The 22496-nt window shown below is 37.9% G+C and overlaps 5 protein-coding genes across 5 annotated transcripts; 3 read left to right on the top strand and 2 right to left on the bottom strand.

The window, feature by feature from the left end:
* The first annotated feature begins 134 nt into the window (after positions 1 to 134).
* LOC113288114 (pentatricopeptide repeat-containing protein At4g16470) lies at positions 135 to 1635 on the top strand. The gene has a single exon (XM_026537066.1). The coding sequence runs from the start codon at positions 196 to 198 to the stop codon at positions 1534 to 1536; it is 1341 nt and encodes a 446-aa protein (XP_026392851.1). The 5' UTR covers positions 135 to 195; the 3' UTR covers positions 1537 to 1635.
* A 329-nt stretch (positions 1636 to 1964) lies between these two features.
* On the top strand, positions 1965 to 3619 carry LOC113288115 (thymidine kinase a-like). Its single transcript, XM_026537067.1, has 4 exons — positions 1965 to 2448; positions 2603 to 2747; positions 2924 to 3045; positions 3164 to 3619. Exons 1-4 carry the CDS (start codon positions 2135 to 2137, stop codon positions 3441 to 3443), a joined length of 861 nt encoding a protein of 286 aa, XP_026392852.1. The 5' UTR covers positions 1965 to 2134; the 3' UTR covers positions 3444 to 3619.
* A 1103-nt stretch (positions 3620 to 4722) lies between these two features.
* Positions 4723 to 8669, bottom strand: LOC113288113 (BTB/POZ domain-containing protein At5g48130-like). The gene is made up of 4 exons (XM_026537065.1): positions 7070 to 8669; positions 6900 to 6969; positions 5661 to 6806; positions 4723 to 5568 (listed from the first exon to the last, which is right to left on the bottom strand). The coding sequence occupies exons 1-4, from the start codon at positions 7201 to 7203 to the stop codon at positions 4855 to 4857; spliced, it is 2064 nt and encodes a 687-aa protein (XP_026392850.1). The 5' UTR covers positions 7204 to 8669; the 3' UTR covers positions 4723 to 4854.
* Positions 8670 to 14750: 6081 nt separating this feature from the next.
* Positions 14751 to 16179, bottom strand: LOC113288116 (probable serine/threonine-protein kinase WNK11). Its single transcript, XM_026537068.1, has 2 exons — positions 15617 to 16179; positions 14751 to 15490 (listed from the first exon to the last, which is right to left on the bottom strand). The coding sequence occupies exons 1-2, from the start codon at positions 16100 to 16102 to the stop codon at positions 15059 to 15061; spliced, it is 918 nt and encodes a 305-aa protein (XP_026392853.1). The 5' UTR covers positions 16103 to 16179; the 3' UTR covers positions 14751 to 15058.
* A 238-nt stretch (positions 16180 to 16417) lies between these two features.
* LOC113288117 (FRIGIDA-like protein 3) lies at positions 16418 to 20220 on the top strand. The gene is made up of 3 exons (XM_026537069.1): positions 16418 to 17361; positions 18266 to 18441; positions 18532 to 20220. The coding sequence occupies exons 1-3, from the start codon at positions 16560 to 16562 to the stop codon at positions 19312 to 19314; spliced, it is 1761 nt and encodes a 586-aa protein (XP_026392854.1). The 5' UTR covers positions 16418 to 16559; the 3' UTR covers positions 19315 to 20220.
* Positions 20221 to 22496: the final 2276 nt, after the last annotated feature.

A 22496-nucleotide genomic window follows, 5' to 3' on the forward strand; every position in this document is an offset into this window, starting at 1 on the left:
ATGAACATTTCCATGTTTTAATTAATTTTGGACCTCCGGATAAAAAAAAAATCCGATTGGACCCTACTATAAATAACTATATGGGCCTAGGACCAAACAAGAAATTTTCCATTTGGATATCCGCACAACTTGCATGAGGGTGAAAACGAGCGCCAAGTCACGGGCTTTGAACTCTACAATTCCCATCACTGCAACATGCGATTACCACCAGTAAGGCATTTCCATTTATCATACCAAATCCATAATAAATCAAAAGAACTAGATTCAGTTTTAAAGGGCCTGTGTTTTTCCGGAAGATTAAGGGAAGCAGTTAATCTCGTATGCTGTTCAGGGTTACAGTTAGAGCCACAGACCTACTCTCTTCTATTACAAGAATGTATATACAGGAGAGAGTACATGAAAGGGAAAAGACTTCATGGAAATATGATTGTTCTTGGATTAACACCTGATGAATTTCTACAGACAAAATTATTAGTACTTTATTCAAAATCTGGAGATTTAGACACTGCCCACAGTATGTTCGACAAAAATTCTTATCGAAATGCAGTTTCGTGGAATGCGTTGATAGCGGGATATGTGCAAAAGGGTGAGGAAGAAACGGGGTTGAATCTTTATTATAAGATGAGATCAAGTGGTTTGCTTCCTGATCAATTCACATTTGCGTCGGTTTTTCGAGCGTGTTCTTCTTTAGCAACACTGGAACAGGGGAAGAGGGTTCATGGTGTTATGATAAAGAGTAAAATTGGTGATAATGTTGTTGTCAACAGTGCTTTAATGGATATGTATTTCAAATGTAGCAATCTTTACGATGCTCGTAAAGTTTTCGATAAAGCTTCAGAAAGAAATGTTATTACTTGGAGCTCTTTGATTGCGGGGTATGGGCAACATGGAAGAGTGAAGGAGGTTTTGGAGCTATTTCATAGGATGATAGACGAAGGAATTAAACCCAATTATGTTACCTTTCTTGCAGTTCTATCTGCTTGTAGTCACGGAGGTTTGGTAGATGACGGTTTGAAGTATTTTTCTTCTATGACTAGAGAATTTGGTATTAAACCAAGAGGTAAACATTATGCAGCAATGGTGGACCTATTAGGACGCTCCGGTAGATTAAACGAAGCATATGAGTTTGTTAAAAATGCACCTTGTAAAGAACACTCGGTAATCTGGGGTGCATTTCTTGGCGCTTGTAGGAATCACAAAGATTTAGAATTAGCAAAAGTTGCAGCTAAGAAGTTTTTTGAAATGGACCCTGAAAATGCTGGAAAATATATTGTTCTATCAAATGCTTATGCGATGTTGGGACAATGGAAAGACGCGAAAGAAGTCAGAGAAGGAATGCGAGTTTCAGGAGTGAAAAAAGAACCTGGTTGTAGTTGGGTTGAGATCCAAAGAGAAGTTCATATATTCCTTGCTGGAGATAAATTTCATAGGAAATACGAACAAGTATACGAGATGATCAAAGAACTGACTTCGACTTTGAAAGATGCAGGCTATATTCCAGATGTAAGAGATGAAGAAGATTTTGTGGGTGAATGATTTGTTTCTTCCACTTAAGAAAATGATTCATTTCTTGCAGGCAGCAACGTAAAGTACCTTGAAACTCTTGCTAATCAAATACTAACTCAAATTCTTGTACAATCAAGTGGTTTCAGTCAGTCGTAGCCGTGGAAAGTTTGTACTGTTTGCGAATGTTTCTCATTGTCCGATTGCAGCTACTGATACCAAATTCTTTACCGATCAAAAAAAGAGAATGCATTTATGTGTCTTTGTTATTCATCATATAATCAATGGAAAATAATACAAAGTTCTTTGGTCACCTGGATTCTGGTTTCTGGAGCACTTTTTGCAATCATTTTCATATAAGCGCCCCAAGGAAAAAGCCGTGTGTAGTTAGAGTTTTAAATGGGTGCAACTATATAGAGTCCCCTGGAATGTCTCCCAAGTCTCACTAGAAAGTAGAAACCCTTCTTTCCTTTCCGTGAAGACAGGATGAGTGCAAAATATCCGAAAACTTCCCTCCAAAAAAAACTATCAAAACCCTAAACCCTGAACTCCGATTCCCTCCCAAAATTCTCTTAATTCCCGCATAATTTAAAAATTGAGTAGTAAAATCAAAATTCATAACTTGAAATACATGGTATTAATATCAAAGATGAAATCCCTTTTATCTCCAGCTTTCTCAACCTTTTCTCCTCATCATTTACCTAAAATTAAATCCTTTCTATCCCCTCCCCAAACCCTAATTAGCTTCGAATCCAAATCTATCCAAAAACCACATCAGTTGAGCCTTTGTAATTCATTCTCTTCAATAAAAGCTTCCAATTCGAGTTCCTTAACGGATAGGGGTAGGTTTTCTTGTGGTGAAATTCATGTGATTTGTGGACCAATGTTTGCTGGAAAAACTACAGCTCTTCTTCAGCGAGTTCAAGCAGAAATAGATCTTGGCAGGTTTTGTTCTTTTTAAAGTCTAATTTTCTGTTCTCTCTGTGTCTGCTAATTTTGGGTCACGAAAACCGTAACTTTTATTTCTGCAGGAATCCTAGTTCTGATGCCTTTGCTCTTTGGAAATTTTAAGGTCTTAATGAGTTTATGGTCTGCGCAGGTCTGTTATGTTGATAAAATCAAATAAGGATACAAGATATGGAACAAATTCTGTGGTAACACATGATGGGATTAGATTACCTTGCTGGGCTTTGCCCAATCTGTCATCGTTCAGTCAAAAACTTGGGGCTGTTGCTTATGATAAGGTAATTTGTTGTTTAGTAATCTAACATACAAATTTAGTTGCTTTCTTAATTTGATCCATTTGTTTATCGTTCAGTCAAAAACTTGGGGCTGTTGCTTATGATAAGGTAATTTGTTGTTTAGTAATCTAACATACAAATTTAGTTGCTTTCTTAATTTGATCCATTTGTTTTTGTAGCTTGATGTAATTGGTATTGATGAAGCTCAATTTTTTGGAGACCTCTATGATTTCTGCTGCAAAGCAGCTAATCATGATGGAAAGACTGTAATTGTTGCAGGTTTGGATGGTGATTACTTAAGGTAATGAAGATGATGCATTTGTTGCTCTTGCAGTTGTGTTTCATGTTTTCATCAATTTTGTTGTTAGCATAATCCCCTGCACCACTATTTGATGGGTGAAATTGTTTTTCTGGGGCAGGAGAACCTTTGGTTCGGTGCTAGATATCGTACCATTAGCTGATTCTATAACTAAGCTGACTGCTCGATGTAATGTTTGTGGCAAGCGTGCTCATTTTACCCTGAGGAAGACAGAAGAAACACAGACTGAACTAATTGGTGGATCTGACGTCTACATGCCAGTGTGCCGCCAGCACTATGTTAGTGGACAAGTAGTCATAGAAGCTACAAGGGCTGTCCTGAAATCTCAAAAGGTTTTTGACGATTCATATGTTGAAGGAGTAACTATTGCTAATCAGTAAAAGGAGTTCTTAGAAAGCTTAGGGCCTGTTTGGTACGGTTTTCAAAAACAGTTTTCAAAAATAGTTTTCCACTGTTTTAAAAACATACCCTTTTTTCCTTGTTTTCATTTTCTAAAAATTATTTGGTAAACTGTTTTTGAAAACAAGGAAAACCAACTAAATCGGATCAAATGTAAAGATTCGTCTAAGAGATAGTGATATTAGCCATGACTCACTTGCGGTCATTCCCCCATCTCTTACTTTGTTCTGAAAAGAAGAAAATAAAAAAGAAAAGAAAAAAAGAGAAAACACAGAAAACAATAATTTGTTGTTTTCATTTTTTTGTTTTTAAAAACAGAAAACAGATAGAAAACATTTTCTGAAAATGTCCCTACCAAACGCGTTTTCTCCTGTTTTTTGTTTTCTCTGTTTTTAAAAACAGAAAACTGTTTTTGAAAACTATACCAAACAGGCTCTTACCTTTTGTTGGAGCTGTCATGGCCACATGTGCTGTCTTAATATGTTATTTCCAGAATTTAATAGAGGGTTTGTTATGTCCTGTGCCCCATTTTGTTTGTCAACTTTACTTTTACGTATAATGGAATGTGAGTTATCTCTAGAAATTTAGCTTAGCCGTTAAAATTATATGATGATAAATTCAGTAAGTCATAAGAAAAACATTGTAAGAAAGATTGGCATGGATAGTTGTCATCACCAGGATAAGAAGGTGAATAAGAGAGGAACTCCTTTGATTGCCCAAGGTAAATGTGTAAGGTGCTACTTCTGTAAAGAACATCTAAGGAATATAGAATTATTATTTCTGCAAACTATGAAATGGGTGGAATACATAAGTGGCTGCGGTGCACTAAGCAGTTCTCTGAACAGCTACACTCTGGATATTTACCATTGACTAGGTATATGGCTTTACTGATGTCTAGCATATTTATTTTCAGTTTAAGTTGGGACAAATGCTAATTTTCTTTTTCCTGTAGTTCATCCTTTGCTCTGCATTTTGATTTCATGATATCAAGTTTTCTTACCTGCTGAACGACTTTAGGGTATCAGAAATGCAGCATTTGTGCCCCAAGTCTCCTTGCCACTCCTTGCTGAAATGTGTAACGTAACTGAGGATTTCCTGTATAGTTTCTTAGTGACATCGATGTTGCTTGTAATAGCAGTTACATCTTCAATATTTGTGGTTAATGGAAGTAACTCTCCAGCTTTCTTAAGGATCGCTCAAAAAATCTGAATTTTTCTTTACTTGAAATATTTATTATCATGCTGATGTTTTATACAGTGGTTCATCTGCATATATGCTTCTTAGCATGGTATTCTTCAGTATGCAATATAATGTAGATGACAAGTATTACTTCCATGTTTGCGAGCTTATAAATTTTAATACATTTCATGCCTATTGGCTGCTGCGGCTCTGCTACATTGATCTGGGCCAGGGGACAGAAGGACCTGGTCTATTTTTTCTGCTTGATTTGCCTCGACCTATCAACGATATTCTGCGGAAGACCTTGAGAATCCTGTTGGCATACTTCCTCTGTGAAGCAAAACTTACTGACCCGATGCAACTTGTTACTTGTCCAAGTGGATTCCTCTTCTTACTCGCTGATCTTCCATCCAATCCAAACGACCTCATGATATCTGGTCTGCCAAATATAGGTTCTGAGCCAGTGGAGATCGGTTGCCACTGAAGGCTTCTCTTCAGTGATATTAGCTCCTGTTCTAGGGTCTGAATCCTGAAGCTTGTTGATTCATAATCACTCCTAGATAACTCAGCCGATCGCTGCACTACAAGATCTTTCTGCATCAAGAAAGCCAATGGCCTAACTGTCGCTTCTTCTCCATTTGGTTCTTTAAATGGTGTTTCTCCAAGAAGGTGATTTGTAGGGTTTGCATATCTTGAGCTCCAGAGGCTTCCTGAGAAGTCAGCGTACTTTTCATACCTGAAAGAATCCGAGCAATCTTTGAAAGCTTGGTGTGTATTCAGCTGCTGAACAAAAAGTGCTTGGACGATCAAACGCAGCGGCATCAACTCATTTTGAACAGCTTCGATGCATGTCTCTTGAGATAGTCTCTGGCAATTGAGGTATTTGCATACTAGCGCCTTCTCTTCTTGAGATATATTTCGATGTTCCTGGAAAGAAGAAAAAGACTGTTTAACTACACTGAATATAAATGTTTCAGCATGATCAGGAAACATTATTTTTACATAACATATATACTTACAATAAGGAAAGTGTTCATGGCTCTGTAGAGATGGTCATGACTCTGTCTATATGATATGGGTACCACCTCAATCAGATCCATGAATCTTTTGGTCCCCATATTTGGATCTGCAGCTATTTGTGAAACATACTTATCCCATAGTTCTGCCACAATACAATTCACTTCTGAAGGTGTCTGTTCTATATTTGCAGTCGATGAACAAGTCGAAATTATACTCTCCATGGTAGCCAACTCCACGCTAGATGACATTGACTCCATCCCACTGGAAGGAAGCAAAAAATCATCTACTACTGCCAAATGCAATACAGGTGCAATCTGATCTTGCAGCTTTTTCGTACTATCCTCATTTAGACCGAGATCTAGAGCCCTAGCTAACAAAGCAAAGTAAAATCCGACTGGAATTACTCTACTTGCTTTATCTCCTACCGGAATCAAGTCTAGTATGCCTTGTAAGATTACTGAAACCTTGTTATTTGCATCTTTCCCTCTTGTTCTTTCAGTACTCTCCCAGAACTGATGTGTCTTCTTCGAGAGAACCCATTTATTTGCATAGAAAACAATTATTGGACTAACATATTTATCCTTCATTCCTTGTCGTCTTAGGGATATGATTATCCTCTGAAAGAATCTGAAAGGAAGTGCAATGAGATCTTTGATCCATAGATCCTGAGCAGCTATCTCCTTAACAGTTTCGCAGCTCCAAGCTTGACCAGCCATGGTTTCCAAAGTAATAACTGGCCTTTCCCGTCTATGCTCAGGATCAAGTATCTCCATGCAAGCCATGAATGCAAGAGACTCAACACAGCGGCTCACGATCAGAAGCTCTTCAGACAAAGGTAGTAGTGTTTGGCATTTTTGAAGGACAATTAAGGTATCATCCCAATTCTGTAAGACTACTTGGTTAAGATAAAGATCCGAACGTTCACAGAGGTTCCCCGTGCCATATTCTTCTGTCATTTCAAGAAACTCAGCCGCAGACCGGAGAGCTGCAACGTTAAAAGGGTCAATCAGAGTTGAAGAACTGTAGCTAAATAAAGCGACCATTTCAAAGACTTCTGATCCTCCAGGAAAATTATGTGGTAGTTCGATATCAGTTGATTCAAGTAATGCCCTCCTAAAGTAGCCACTCTTTGAAAGTAATGGATGCTACAATATCATCACAGAGGAAATAAAAAGGTCAGTACACTTAACATCTTACTTTCAAATTTAAAACCAACTCAAACTTCATGCAATAACTACCTTGTGAAGATCATAGACTCTTTCACCAACTCGAACATGAACTGATACAGGTAAACCAGTTTCTTGACTCCTGCAACAGCACATAAATCTTAAATTTCAATTACACGCCACATGGAAACAGTAGATTTTGTTTTTCCTGAAGTAGATGAGTAGTGTTAGAGATTACTTACCATGCAATTATCTTGATTTTTAGTAAAGCTCCAACATTAGGAGACGAGAAAGGACTTAATGCGAGAGCGCTGGTTTTTGGGCTTGTAGTATCCATTATCAGAAACTCATGCAAATCCTTTACAGCTGAACTCATATTCTTAAACTCTTCTTCACACTAAAACCGAGTTCATATAAGTAGTGAAGGGAGACTTTGGATACTTAATCAAAAGCTGTAAAAATGTCAGCAAAAATCTCAATACCCTTTAAAAGTGTGATTGAGCTCCTAGAGTTTGGAAGAGGTGGTATAAACTGGAAATATAAAGATTTTTAGAGAGAGATAGAGGAAGTGGTTTTGTTTAGTAGTGTTAAACTAAAGGGACAACCCTTGTAATTTAGTCAAAGTCAAACCCGCACGAGGGGGCTTGCAATCCAGAATTTTAGGTTTAAAAATGAGTTAGATTGAGCGTTGGGGAGTTGAAATCTCGTGCTTCTTTTCAGCCTCGAACAGCTTAATATGGAAATGGAAATTTTTTCATATTCATCTTCCCTATGATAATTCCATGTTACTCTTATGTGCAAGTAATTTGTTTCTGTGTTCCCATCTCAACCTACAATCATAAACACCAGTCCTTTTTCTGGGGCTATGATCTGATCATACTCCTCTAGAGAGGGGCAATGAGAACCCGATGGACGGTTAATGTCATGGTTTGATGCCTTGGCAGTACTATGAGTGATTATAGATGTCATTTCTCAAGTAGTTTGCCAGAACTCGGATTAGTGTTCTCTAGGTACCAATTTGCCTAGCAGGGGAATTGTTGTACTTGTCTATGTTTGGATGTGTAAAATAACATCTTTTGAGCTAATCACATCTTGGTATACTTCTCATTTTCCAAACATGGATTTAGAAGATGATTTCGGTTCCGGATAGATGAATCCAGATTTTCACCTTTGTAGGTCCTGTCTCCTCTGATGGCTGTGTACATGTGTGATGGGTGTAGGTGAGTTACAGGGAATCACATAGAGAAATGGATATATGGAGAGGTGAATTGAGGAAGAAGTATCTTGTCTGCTTTGTTCCACATGCTATAACACCCAAGACGGCACGCTTCTGAAAATTAGGATGTGTTGTTTGCTTTTTTGGGTTTATGGGTTCCTACTCTCCCCTTCCCCAGCAAATCCCAAAATTCCATTCCCTCTATCTAATAAATTAGTATTTAATCAGTACACATAGTAGTTATCAAAGTAGTTTATTGCTGCACAACAATTTTTATAAGATTTCCAGCTAAATTAGGCTCTAGTCTGATGACTCTTATCTCTGCCCTTGAGCTGTAAAACTGGCTCGTCTAAGACGCTCGAGGTACCAACTCCCAACTCCCGAGTGTCCTGTGAGACGATCTCTTCTTTTTGGCGATATAAATGCAATCTCTGATCTCACACACATTTCCTCTTTTGTTTTGGTCAACTGCAGCTCGTGTATAATTTTCCACTTTTGATTTTGCTAACAGCTCGTGGAAGTAAAAAGCTAATTGGCTCTTCACACTGTTTTTCATTGTCTTTTTATATTCTGTAAAACATGGCGAATGGTTCAAGCTGATTGTATAATCTGATACTCAATAAACTTGGAAATGTTACTGTCGATGGGGAAACCTCACAATTATCTTGAGTGAATCGTTGGTAGGAATATAGGAATTAGCAGTTACAAAAAAAAGCTGTCAATTCCTTGAAACTAAAGCTTCCTTTGAATGTGCGAGAAATTTGTAATAAACAAATCAAAGAACAAACTTAAAGGGTTCGAAACTTTAAAGCTTTCTCAAGTTTCAGCCAACTTGATATCTTTCTATCAAATTTTCTAATATTGTTTTTGGATCTCGTGGTGATCTCTTTATTACTTTATATTTGGTGGGGAAAATTGATGAAACAAAAATGATACATGACCGAAGAATAAGCACCGAGGGTGCATTGTGAAAAAGTGTGTGAGGGGGTGGTGGGCCCCACTCATGCCCCACCCCTATCCCAATGTAGAGAGGGCACATTTCTGACCATCAGATCCCCTTTCAGTGCCCATTTCAGTGCTGGGTTTGGTAGATGTATCAAGACTCGTCGATGAAATGAACTTTCAAAAAATCAAGCTATTTATTATTTTCCCAAACAAAGGTAGAGGACTAAAACATGCTTGGTTTTAAGCTTTGATTCCGTTGAGATGATTCGGGGGTTTGATTCTTTCATGCCTTATTCGGCTTCAAACTTGCTCTCTGTGAAGCTGTGAGAGATCACCTTGGCACGCCATATACTGGATTAGAGGACATAACCCAACGGCTACCTTGAGCTTAGGTACCATGGTTTGATTTTGTTGGATTTGCATGGAGATGACAGGGGCTTAGTGCCCCTCATGCCTTCAAGAGTTCAGACTTACACTGGACAAGAGATCATTATCCAATACCCTCGAATTTCCATTCCCATATGATAAAAAACAAAAACAAAAAACGAAAATGAAAACTTTTGTTTTGGAACAGTCGAACTTAGTTTCCTTGGGTAAATAAAATATGTGAAAACTACAGGGAGACCCATTTTTCAGTTTTTCTTCACTGTGAAATCCACGCTCAGATATCTGAAGGCGCGCACCCATTTTTTCGGAAAAAATTATTCTTAAACCCATAGTTTATAAAGTTCTATTTCGTTTTATTTTCTTCTTCTTCATCTTCAATTCCTTTTCTTCTTCCTCTCCACTCTACCGTCAAATCCGGATGAGTAAAATTATCCATCGGAAAAACCCTAGAAATCAAATCAGTCAAGAGAAGAATGGCGGCACCTAAAACTCAGAAAAAGGGAGAGATTCATGGGGTTGTGGGAATTGATTTCGAATTTAAGATTGAGAAGAACAGACGGCTGTTGAGATGGTGATGATTACGGACCCTTTTTTTCGATTGATTTGGGATTTTTGAGTCACCTTTGGCAGAATCCGATTTCGTGTTCTTTTCCATCTTAGGATTGTCGATGAATCGGAAGGAAGCAAGAAATTATATGTAAAGCTATAGTTTGATTTCGGCAACTGGTAGTCACCATTTTTTTTTAGCTGTGTTGGAGTTTGATTTCGGCAACCTACCTGGTGGTCTTTAACTCTAGCAGTCTCAATTACGTAAGGTTTTCAAAATCCCAATCAACTCACCGGGAAATAGAAAGGTCATCTGGAAAGTTTTTTCATGATCTAGTCTAATGTGACCGTTAAGCCCAAAAAATCTCTTGTAAAACTCATTTGGTCAATAATATTGGTCGATCTGTACCGTAACTTTGATGGATCAGATGATGCAACAAAACTTCTTTTGTTAGAGGATTTAATTGGGTTTGGAGAGATTACAACTGGGAATCGAGTGAATGTTTCGATTGATGATGAGTTTGCAATCATGTATGTTTTAAGTGAACTTTTTTGAATATAGACAATGCATGAAGGTTATTTGATAATTTTTCTAAACGAACATTTTGGTTCTTCTCATCTCTGAAACATCAAAGACTCTCTAACCATCAGCCACCACCATCAGTTTGCATCCACTTCTTTATACTCGAATAACCCATCTTTTTCATGACATTAAGAAGCACAAGTTTTCAGTGTGTTTAAGTATGGTGGTGATGGATGCTGGTGTTGTTGGTATGGTTGTTGAGGCAATTAAACAAGTACAGAAATCACTTGAATTAGTGCTTAATTTGGACGCGCATACTCTAATTTTTGTTTGATCGGTGGATGATAACATGAATCGTACTTTCGGATTTTTAATTTCATGTGATTTTTTTGGTGCAGTGAACAGATGGGTTTGATAAGGTGCATAACATGTTATGCATCTACAAAAGTTATGCACCATAATAGGTTTTGGTGCAGTGAACAGATGCATAACCTGTTATCCATCTACAAAAATTGTTGCATAACTTGTTATGCAGTCCAGAAAATAGTTGCATAACACGTTACGCAACAACCTTTTTGTTGGTGTTGAAATCAACAAAAAATAAAGGACTACATAACTTGTCATGCACCTACAATATTTAGCATATTAGCCAAAGGACTAATGCTGATACATGAGAATTACTACTGACCATATGGTAGGAGATACCACCCTTTGTTTGTTGAGGACTTGGGGATTAAGCCCAAGTCCCAAAGAAATACCCAAAAGGAAAGAGGAGTCAACAAGGGTGAAGGGGTGTTGACTAAGGTGCCAATGCTAGCTTATCGGGGAGGAAAATGCAGTTTGGTAAATAAGGCGGATAAGGGGACATGTGTCATCATGAGGCGAGAGAGAGGTCTACAAAAACAAATGAGATGGTACTTGAGAAATCGTCTAATTCTTACCCTTCTAAGAGCAAGTCTTATGGTGGAATCCATCCATCTTCCACGCCACCTCAGTACTTGGAACTGTAGATGGAAGCGCAAGTGTAATGGTGGAATAGTAGAAACGCTATTCTTAATGGAGCTAAAAAAACGCAATTAAAAATGGAGCTAAAAAAACGCAATTAAGAATGGAGCTTTTTTTTCAGTCGTTAGATTTCAACAACTCATTTTAAATCTACGGATAGAAAAAACGCAATTCTTAATTGCGTTTTTTTAGCTCCATTCTTAATTGCGTTTAACGCTATTCTTATTGGCGTTTAGATAAATTCCACGGACCCTTCCACCAAACCATGGAATCTTGCTTGGATTTTCTATGAAAAACCCCAACTTGGAAGCCACTAGACTTGACATTTCATGAATTTTCCACACTTGGAAGAGGTTGGATTCCACCATAAAACTTGCTCTAACAACAGCCTATAATACTTGTTGTGAGTTGAACCCGCCTTCATTTCTCGAATTTACCATAATAACGCCTATTAGATATCCTTGACATATCTAGTTTCAAAACCATCCAGTCAGTCTAACCTTTCTTCTTTTTTTAATGAATTACTTTTTGAGATGTGATGGTGATGTCACTGGTCAATCTGCCTAAGACATAAATAACTTGATAAGATGATATAATTACTTTATCCAATTCACTAGTACGTTAGAAATAACCTTGTAAGAGCGTCCATAATGGTACGAGTATAACCAAAGACCAAAGACTAAAAAAAAAGATCAAATTTGGGTTTACTACGTCATGTGGCGTAGTGGGAAAAGAGTAAATTTGATCGGGCGTTAGTATAATGTTCGCCGAACGTCAAGCGTTGATATAGATTACGTCTGGCATGGGGCGTTTATATAGATTACGCCTGGCATGGGGCGTTTATATAGATTACGCCTGGTCAGTGAGATTCCAAAAAAAAAGAAAAAAATGGGGCGGAGGTATAAAGCCCGCCCCAAGCAAATCTTATTCAAAATTTATATAAACAGGCGTTAAGTATATGAACGCTCCTGCATCAGGCGAATTTTATATAAACGCCCCAAATCAGGCGTAATCTATATAAACGTCCCAAATCAGGCGTAATCTATATAAACGCCCCATGCCAGGCGTAATCTATACAAACGCCCCATGTCAGGCGTAAGCTTTATCTACGTCCGTTACAGGCGAATTCTTTACCAACGCCCCTGCATCAGGCGTTAACTTTACGAACGCGCGATGACTGGCGGACATTATATCAATGCCCGTTGTGTAGGATCAGATTATATCAACGCCCGACTATATTTGGGTTTGGTCTTGGTCGTCGACCAAATTTGGTCTGGGTTTTAGTCTTTGATCAAATTTTGATCGATAGTCTGTCTCACTACGCCTGTCCACTGGATCAAATATTTGGGTTTAGTCGTCCACTGCAGTTGCTCTAATAAGCGTTGGATAGTCAACTGGGTCTTAAGTAAAAAGGACATTTTTTCTTTTGGGTATTAATTAGAGATATAAGTTTTGTCGAATTATTTAAGTATATATATGGTTTGAAAGAACTTCTTAACCATGAAGCATACATCCTCCCCAACAATATTCCATCGAGTCTTGTAAAACCCAACTTAAAATTATTCGGGGCTGGAAAAACTCTAATTTATCGTACTTTTATAAGTGCCATGAATTTCCTCGTTACTTGGCTTTCTTAGAAGATTGCAATTACCCTCAGTAGTGATAGTGATATGTATTCATATGTAATAATCTTCATCCAAAGTCGGAAACGTAGAAATACTTATCTATTTAAAATGGCTAGTGGGGGAAATGGGCTAATTGTCTCTAAAATGAAGCCACGCTATTACTAAAATTCTAAAGAGAATCCAATATTAGTCGTTGGTTTTTATCTTTTGGTTTTGGTACGAAAATACTTGAATCATGATCCATATCTTATTATAAAGAACTTAATTTATGGTCGAATTAGAAAATAACAACTTCTCGTGTCTCCGCAGAACGTGACAGAGTCATTTGACCTCATGCATGCAAATAGTCACGGCATGAGAGTCATTTGACCTCGTGCATGTGTATCTAGTCGTGACTGGAAATGATCAAACATTTTAGTAAATTAACGATACCTACAGATCATCCTAAAATGAAGCTCACAACTACCGCCAAAAAAAAATTACAAGTAGGTTGTAGATGACATTTGTAGCGTAGTGCTGATGGTGTCGTTGGATGACAATGTCAATACCTATAGTTTGAGATCCAATTTGTCCATATAGTATTTTAACGATAATTCAACAGCCATGCAAATTAATGAAAAAGAAGCTGGACCTGGAACTGCAAAGGCAAAGATGTTGTTGCTTTACCGCAGAATCTATTTATGCATATATGGATCATAAGACTGTACCAAACTACAAATTTATCGATTCATATTCGGATATTCCTACAAGACCTTTTGGCTAATTGTTTCTCATCTATCAAGTCAAATGCGGCGACTTGAACAACTTTGGCGTACTTAGTTGGGACTCTTTATATTTTTAATTGAAACAGCGCAGGCAGCCAACTTTGTTAGTCAACGAGAAAAGCTTCAATTTGGAATTGCGGTTAGTAGGCGGGCCATCATCCGCCACGATGCTGTGTCGTCTTTGCGTGTGGGCTCTAGCCATCTGCAATTCACATTGTGGCGGCTGTTCGTTCCTCCCATAGGCCACAGCAATATTGACGGGTTGTTCCACTGCATAGTACTATTGGAGGGTCGGTTATTTGTTCCATGTGTGAATAGCAGTTTAGTTAACACCCTCTTATTCGAGTAAGGTGGGGCAAGTTTGGCTGTTGCTTTCTGGTCCACCACCTTAACAAGTAAAGATTGCAAGTATCTTAGCGCTAAATATTTACTTTTTTTTTTTTTTTTTTTTTTCTGTTTTCGATCATTTGAAATTTGGGTGTCTAAATCAAAGTAGGGATCAACGCTCTATCAAAGTAGGGGTTAAGGCTCTTAAAATATAATAAAATAATTATACAACTACAGATTAAAGTTGTCCTGTAAGGCAACAAAGCCCGTTTACTGTGGAGATGTTCTGATCTCCACATTGAGCGAATAGGTGATCCCTGATGAAAGCCATCGGGGTGGCACCGTTAATAATAAAACAATGACAACCTACTGTAGCGTGAGAAATATTCTTCCCCCGCTCCTCACCATCATGAACAACCAATTGGTCGGTGATAATCCACTTTTTCAATATTATTCATGGGTAGAGAGAGAATTCTTTAACCAGATTTGTCATAAAGAAAAGATAGCAATTTCTTTTTGCCAGTCATGCATCTCCCACCTTCCCATGTAGACTGCAAGTTAACAACATGTTTCTACTTTCTTTTATTCAAAACACAACCATTCCTTTAGAACAATTCGCAATTCCAAACTACAACAAAAAGCAAGAGATTTTTCCAACTAATTCTCAAGCCAAAATATCAATTTCGCATTGATTAAAAAAAGAAAAAAAAATGGACAAGTATCAATCCCAGCAGCACTTACAGGAGCACTCATCATGCACCTTCCCACCCCTGATTAAATTGCGTATATTTACATCAATGAATTCAACTAATATTTTTAGTATCTACAAAGTAAATCACTACTAAAATTCAAACAAACAGCACAATAATTCTTCTTATAACTCCATCGTTTGATCATATCTGCAGGGATCTAAAATGTGGAATAACGTAATTGCTGTTGTCGTCGTTGTTTTCGTCATCATCGTCATTGATTCCATCAAAAAATGGATCATTAAGTAACTCAGAAGCAGTAGGCCTATTTCTTGGCTGCCCAAGACACCTCTCGATAAACTGTTTTATTAGTGGATCTTTAACTTTATTCATCGCTAGAGGTCTTTTACCCGAAGTGACGGTCTTGTAAACCCTGGCAACGTTACCACATTCAAGGTACGGAAACTCTAATGTCACCAATTCTAGCACACATAATCCGAAGGAATATATGTCAACCATCTCTGTGTAATCTTGGTCGTATAATTCCGGTGCCATGAACTCTGGTGTACCGAGTATCGAATGCGCTGCATGATCTTTTCCCACAATAGCTGCTAATCCCAGATCACCGATCTTAACCTATTGAATAACAGGTGTTTTTATTAGAACTCGGTAACTAAAAATCTCCTGAACATGTCTCTAACATATTTTTTATGAAAAGAAATACTAAAAGAAATTTTAGTCAGGTAATTTTAAAGGACGTACCTCTCCGGTATGTCCATTAACGAAGACGTTACTGCAATTAAGATCTCTGTGAATGATGCAAGGATCATGAGTATGTAGATATTCCAAACCCATGAGTATCTGTTTCAACCACTTCTTTATCGCCTTTAAAGAAACGTGACGATGTTTATTCCGGTAGTCTCTTAAGTTACCGGAAGTACAAACTTCAGTGATGAAATTCAACCTGTTGTGTTCTTCATCAACCCACGCGTAGAAAAACTGGATAACTTTTTCGTGTTTCAACGATTCAAGTAACGTAACTTCTGCGAAAATTCTATCGATCATTCCTCTATCATTAGCAAAATCTCTTAATTCAACTTGGTTCCATGCTACTTCTATACCTGATTCTTGATCAAACCCTCTGTAAACCTTCTTCACTGCACCTGAACCCAATAGCTCATCGTATCGTCCATACCGACGAGTTGGATCAATCTCGACGAACACCTCTGATTCAGTATCTATTGACATCGAGCCACAAACCTTTTCTGTTCTTCTGTTTTCGAGAAAACACGCGAGAGAATATATGTACTTGTTTATTTGAGTAGACCTCCGTCTTTATTTATAGGGGAAGGGGTTGAACGAGAAGTCACGGTTAGGCGTCTTATTTCTAATTGCATACGGAGTATATCAAGTGGGCCATTTTCTGTTCTGACGCGTAGTATCCAGTTTCATATCAACGGCCAGATCTTATATAATCCAACGGCCAAAACAGACCCAGGTTAAAAAACAGCGATATAATGAAGAACCAGTTTTTACAGGGTTTCGGTTTTAGTTATTGATTAGGTTTTACAGTATAAGGTTTCCGATCGAATAGGGGATTTCTTATCGCTTAGAATTATTGCTTAGGTTTTGATTTTGGGTTTGAGTTTCCTTGTTTTTCAATCGAAGTTTGTCTCTCTGAAATTTTGGTTTTTTTTTTGCGGTAATGGCGTCAATGCAGTCGATATCAACTGCTTTAGAATCCGCTAATAAGAAAAAAGAAAATCTTCGTAAAGCTTTCGAAGATCTTCAATCTCATTCGTCTTTTCTTTCTTCTTTTGTCCTTCAATGGAAGGATTTAGAAGAACACTTTCAATCGATACAGAAATCGATTGATGAACGTTTCAATGAGCTTAAATCGAAAGAGAAAGTATCATCAATGAACGGATCACAATCACAATCTCTTGATAAACAACTAGTTGTTGTGAAAGAGGAGAAAGAATTAGATAATAATTCTGAAACCATTGTTCCTCGTCCTGAATTCAAGTCTCTCTGTAGTAATATGAATGGTATAGGGTTAAGAACATATATTATGAACAATCGTAAAGATGTTAGTGCCATTCATGAAGTTGGTGTTGCTCTTAAACTTGCACCTGATCCAGCAAAACTTGTTTTAGATTCAATGGTAGGGTTTTTTGTCCCAAATTCTAAAGGTGATAAAGATGGAGAAGAGGCAGCTACGAGAAGAACTTGCATTCTTCTATTGGAGAAATTATATGATATTTCTCCACAAATTAAACCTCAAATCAAAGAGAAAGCAATGCAAGTGGCAATTGAGTGGAAAGGAAAGCTTTCTAAAGGAGAGGATAATCCTTTAGAACGATTAGGATTTTTGCAACTGTTAGTTACTTATCACCTTGTATCTTCTTTTGATGCAAAAGAGCTTATTGATTTAGTTGTTTCTATTGCTAAGCGAAAGCAGGCGATCGATTTATGTCGTTCTCTCGGCTTCACAGATAGAATTCCAGGTAATAATCTCTTGAATTCTAAACTTGTTCAAGTAATTTATTTTGCCTTGGTTCATAGTTCGCAGTTTTATGTAATTTTTAGCTGATTTTGTTTGCATATGAATTCGCATGGATGATATTTTTTTTCTGTGTTTTGTATAGTGGACTTTGATTGTGATCTTGAGCCTGATAAAACTATAAGGTTATGATTTATCTATAAAAATCTGTAGTACTTCAGTACTTGGATGCCTGTAATAATCTGTATCATCTTTGTAGGTATATATCAGTTGCCTGCTATATGTGTGTTTGCGTATAGTAGTGTAAGTATTACATTTTAGTGTAGAAATACATGAGTGTATGATGATATGGTGTGATTAGATGCCTGCTAGGTAGGTTAGTTATTGTGGCTAGTGTTAATGGCAAATGGATTTTTGAAAATCTTCGGGGAGCTGTTGGAGTGTTTTCTGGAGTTTCTTCCAAGCGGTTCTCACAGGCCGTAATGTATTGGCGCACATCTTTTAAGCATCGTCCATAGGTCTTTTTCAATGTCAAATGATTTGTTCTGCTTCAGTGTTTCAATGTGTGAATGCGGAATGCACTTCATGATGGTTGCCTCCCCTCTATATCCACCATTTTGTGTTTTTCAAAGGGCAAGCCCTTGTACATAGTGGACCACACCATTTAGATATGCAGACTTTTCTCTAATCACCACCACAGAAGCTTGTAAGTTATAAGTTGTAATTATATCTCGGTTTTCACTTCCTTGGAAAATTTCTATATTTCAATCCCATATCCACTGCCTTGAGGAACTATTAGTCTAGCAACTATTACTGTTGGGTATGTGATTTGTGATCTAGGTCTCAATGATCGAACTTCTGTTTTAAAATAGTCTGAGACCTACTACCTTCTTTTTTCCTTCTCACAGATCTCATCCGTAAACTTATTGAAAAAGGAAGACATCTTGAAGGTGTCAAGTTTGCTTATGCGTTTGAACTGGTGGGAATGTTTCCGCCAGTACCCCTTCTAAAATCATATAAAAAACATGCAAAGAAGCTCGCTGATGATGTGCGGCAGAAAGGAAATCAATCTCTTCAAGCGCAGGTGTGTTGTGTTCATATAATTTTGTAGCAATCGATTTGCTTTTGATGTATTCTTGATCTTGTGTTCATCATTATGCCTAACTTAATGCAGAATGAGGCGACAGCCAAACAAATCTCTGCCCTCAAAGCTATAGTCAAGTGCATTGAAGAGCACAAACTCGAAGCTGAATACCCACGTGAGGGGCTAGATGTTCATATTTCACAATTGGAAAAGCAATTATCTTCAAAGAAAAGAGCAACTAATGTCCCAGCAGCTGTTGGTAAGCAACAACAGAAACAACAGGCACAACCACCACAACAACATTCAGGAAACAAGCGTAGTGGCACAACAGCTGGTTCCAGTCAACAACAACATACAGGAAATAAGCGTTCTCGAGGACCACCATCATCTCAGGCTTTACCTTCCAGTGCGAAGAGTGTTGGTGTACCACCTAGTCAAGCTGACTACTATGAACCACCACCTAGCCAAGCTGAGTATTATCACCCTTCTAGCATGTTATTACATGGCCAAGATAGAGTGTCACCATACCTTGGTGGCGCCCTTTCATCGGCTCACCACTACAGTGTAGGCCCTTCATCGGCCCACCATTATAGAGATTTGTCTGGTTCCCAGTATTCGAGTAGTTCGGGTGCACCAGGGCCTTATGGTGCTGGGTCTAGTTCACTTAATTACGGGCTAAACCTAAGCCCATCTAGGTCCCAACTTTATTCATTTGAGCATCATCTTTCAAATGCTCTCTATGAAAGGTCAGTGGCGGCTGCTCATGGTGGGGCTGGTGGTGCTCATGTTTTGCCACCAACTCATCACCACTCTGCAGCAGGTTTTAATGTTAAGGGTTTACCCCCAACTAGCCATCCGTCTTACTATCCTTGAGCGTTCTGCGGGCTTCTATAGTTTCAGTGTATAGGAGTACATATTATGTCAGCATGACTGCCTTCTTATGAATGGAGCTACGACGATTTTCTTGCTGCCAATGAAATCGTTGTATATATGAATGCTCTTTGAAACTGAGTGACTTATATGTTAGACTTTTATTAGAATTTGAACTTCAACATTTTCATCGTTACAGGGTTCTTCTACTGTTCTCTTTTTGGATCATGTTTCTGGTACCCTAGTTATTTGATTACTTTCTGTTCTAAACCTTTGATAATAGTTACAGTATCTTGTAGCCTGGTTTTAAAACTAGATGGTCCTTTACAATTCTAAATCTGAACTGAAGTGGTTAGTCATTTGATCTTTTGCTGATTTCTGAGAAAAAGATTCTTAGTTATCATACTAGAGCGCCATGTGTCCAAGTTTGGGTATACAGAGGCATTCGGTTTATTGGCTCTGTATGCCATCCTATAGTTATTCTCCTCACTCGGTGTATGAACATTCCGTGTAAGCATGATTACATGTTCCATTCCTGATGGAACAAGTTGATCTCGTTTCAGTATCACTATGAGTTTCATGCCTCACGTGGTACCTTGCTTGCGTTTATGCTAGTAAATAAATAAATGAGGTCAGATGGATTCACCTTCAGTTAGATTGAAGATTTTTAGTTTATTGCAGAGTTAGATTTGCACTGCTCTCTGGAAAAGTGAGCTTAAATTAGGTCGAAGAGACTCATTTTTAGTGGGATTGAAGATGATTAGTTAATTGTACAGTCTCATTTGAACTTCTTGTCACTGTCATAGTCGTATTGGATTTAACTTGGTATAATTCCATTTCAAAGATTTGTGTTCCACATTCTAAGCTCGTAAATTGTATATTGAATGAGTAAAACCCCATAACTTCGGATGTCATCTGGATGAATTGTTTTGGCCATTGTATATATGAAAATTTATTTCCCCATGCCCTGTTAACATCGTGTAAAGCTATGTGCTGATCATATTATCTTTTTTCTTTCCCCATCCATTGTATCCCCTTGATTTCATTGATGTTATTGAGGGCCTGAACGTTGTTGGTTTGTAAACAAGGAGTGGTGTAGACTGAACTTCACCCATCATCCCCACAGAGATCAGTTACAGGATTGTGGGAAATAATATTTGAACCTTGGAATACTTGAGAAAGGAAAGTGTGGTCACCAATAATACCATTTTTGGAAGTGTTATTCTTACCCATGACCAACTGTCTGCCAAAACAACAAATAACATGGACTACTCCGGGACCGACAACTTGTTCCTTCTCTGTTGTCGTATATTCTCGTCACCCACAAGTTGCTACTTACTACTTGGAGATGTTCAAGATTCGTTTCTACATGGATTTTTTTTCCTTCTTCGGTATCCATTTTTATAATTTAATTAATCTAGAACCCGTTTGGTGGGGAGAATTAGAATCCTAAGAATTCAACTATGGGATAATCCAATTCCTGGAATTGGATTCCAAGGAATTTGATTCCAATCCAAAAAATCCATGTTCGGTTAAGGTAATTCAATTATCTTTGTTATTATCCCGGAATCCAATTCCATTGCATCATTGTACCAATGCAATGTAAATCTATCATTTTGGAGGGAGTTGGATTCCTAGGAATTGAAATTCCCAATTACATAGAGTTCATTTGCCCCCTTCGGTTCAAGGAATTGGACGCATTCCCAGGATTCTAATTCTCCCAACCGAATGGGCTCCTAGTGTTGTCATGGAGCTACGCTTATTAGCAGGGAGGACTCACAAAGGCACAAGTAACAGCTAGTAACAAGTAGGATAATATGCGATCGGTTACATACTCACAATATCTGTTTTTAATAGAAAAACTTAAGGCAAATGGGGGTTACCAAGTTTGATGGGTGTGTATCAAGTTAAGACAAAACCTGTTTTGTCCTATATGAAAATCCGTTTTGTCTTATCTTGGTTTTGGTACACCCCCACCTAATCTGGTACCCCTATTAGCAATCTTAAAAAACTTATGGCTAGAGTTTATGGTAGGAATAAAATTCTTACAAGCCGTATACAAATTAAAGGAGTTTAGGTTTTGTAGTCTATGAATAACTTTGAGACCAATTAGAATAAAAGAAATAACATTGATTCTGCTATCATTATCTTCATTAATTTCTCTTCTACTTCTTTCATGGAAACTGAGATGGAATCTTCCTTGGATTGCATTGTGGTAGAGCATTGTGAAACGCACCAGAACCTCCATGGATTCAGCATGAATTTCAACATTTGTGTGCTGCAATCATTTGACCCAATCGAAATCCAAGTCCGCTCCTCCTGTTGCTTCCCATTCTCCATTGTGTCATGGATATCCTCTAGTCCCAATGGCGTGTCTTGCAAAATCCAGAGCAATAAGAGCAGTGTATTAAATAAGGGTTTTAGGATCCTGTAAAGTGCATATTTGGATGACTATTCCAAATGCTTCTCTTTGATCGGTTTCAATAGAGTGGAGGTTAATATCATCATCACCAATCATATTCGCATAGTCTTCAGACTGAAGAACATAATTAAGGATATGGTCATGCAAGTGATGAACTCTATGATGATTACTCAGGTGTTGTGTGATACTGGGAGTAGTATTTCTAGCATTCAGCTGGGTGTGATTAAAAATGAAATCATATCTAACTTTCCAGATATACCAGCAAGCAGTAGCATAAATGTTGCTACTGGATTGTGTGTTTCCAGAAGTGAATCATGAGTTTAACCAGTTCAGGAAGTTTGTGGTGGAGTCAAACTTTCCATGGGATGGTCCAAGCAGTAAGTTCCAAATAGAAGTAGCAGCGGGACAATTTAAGAACATGTGTGTCATAGTTTCCTCCTCATAATTGCGTAGCTTGCAGATGGGATCAATGTAATTAAGGATGCTGACAGTTTTCGTATTTGTGGGAAGGATTCCATGGGCACATTTCCATAAGAAAATATGTAATGCTGGAGCAATATACATGGTCCACAAAGATTGCCAGTTGCTGATCTAGACATCATTTCTATAGAGAGTATGCATTTTTTGCTATGTACAGAGATTTGACTGTCAAGTCACCAGAATCAGTTAGATTCCACAAATTTGATCCGCTTCACCAGGATGAGTGTTAATATCCAGGATAGCATTGGCAGTGATAGGATTCAAGCAATTATTTATAAGAGGA

This window comes from Papaver somniferum, chromosome 6, assembly GCF_003573695.1.
Source record: "Papaver somniferum cultivar HN1 chromosome 6, ASM357369v1, whole genome shotgun sequence".
NCBI lineage: Eukaryota > Viridiplantae > Streptophyta > Magnoliopsida > Ranunculales > Papaveraceae > Papaver > Papaver somniferum.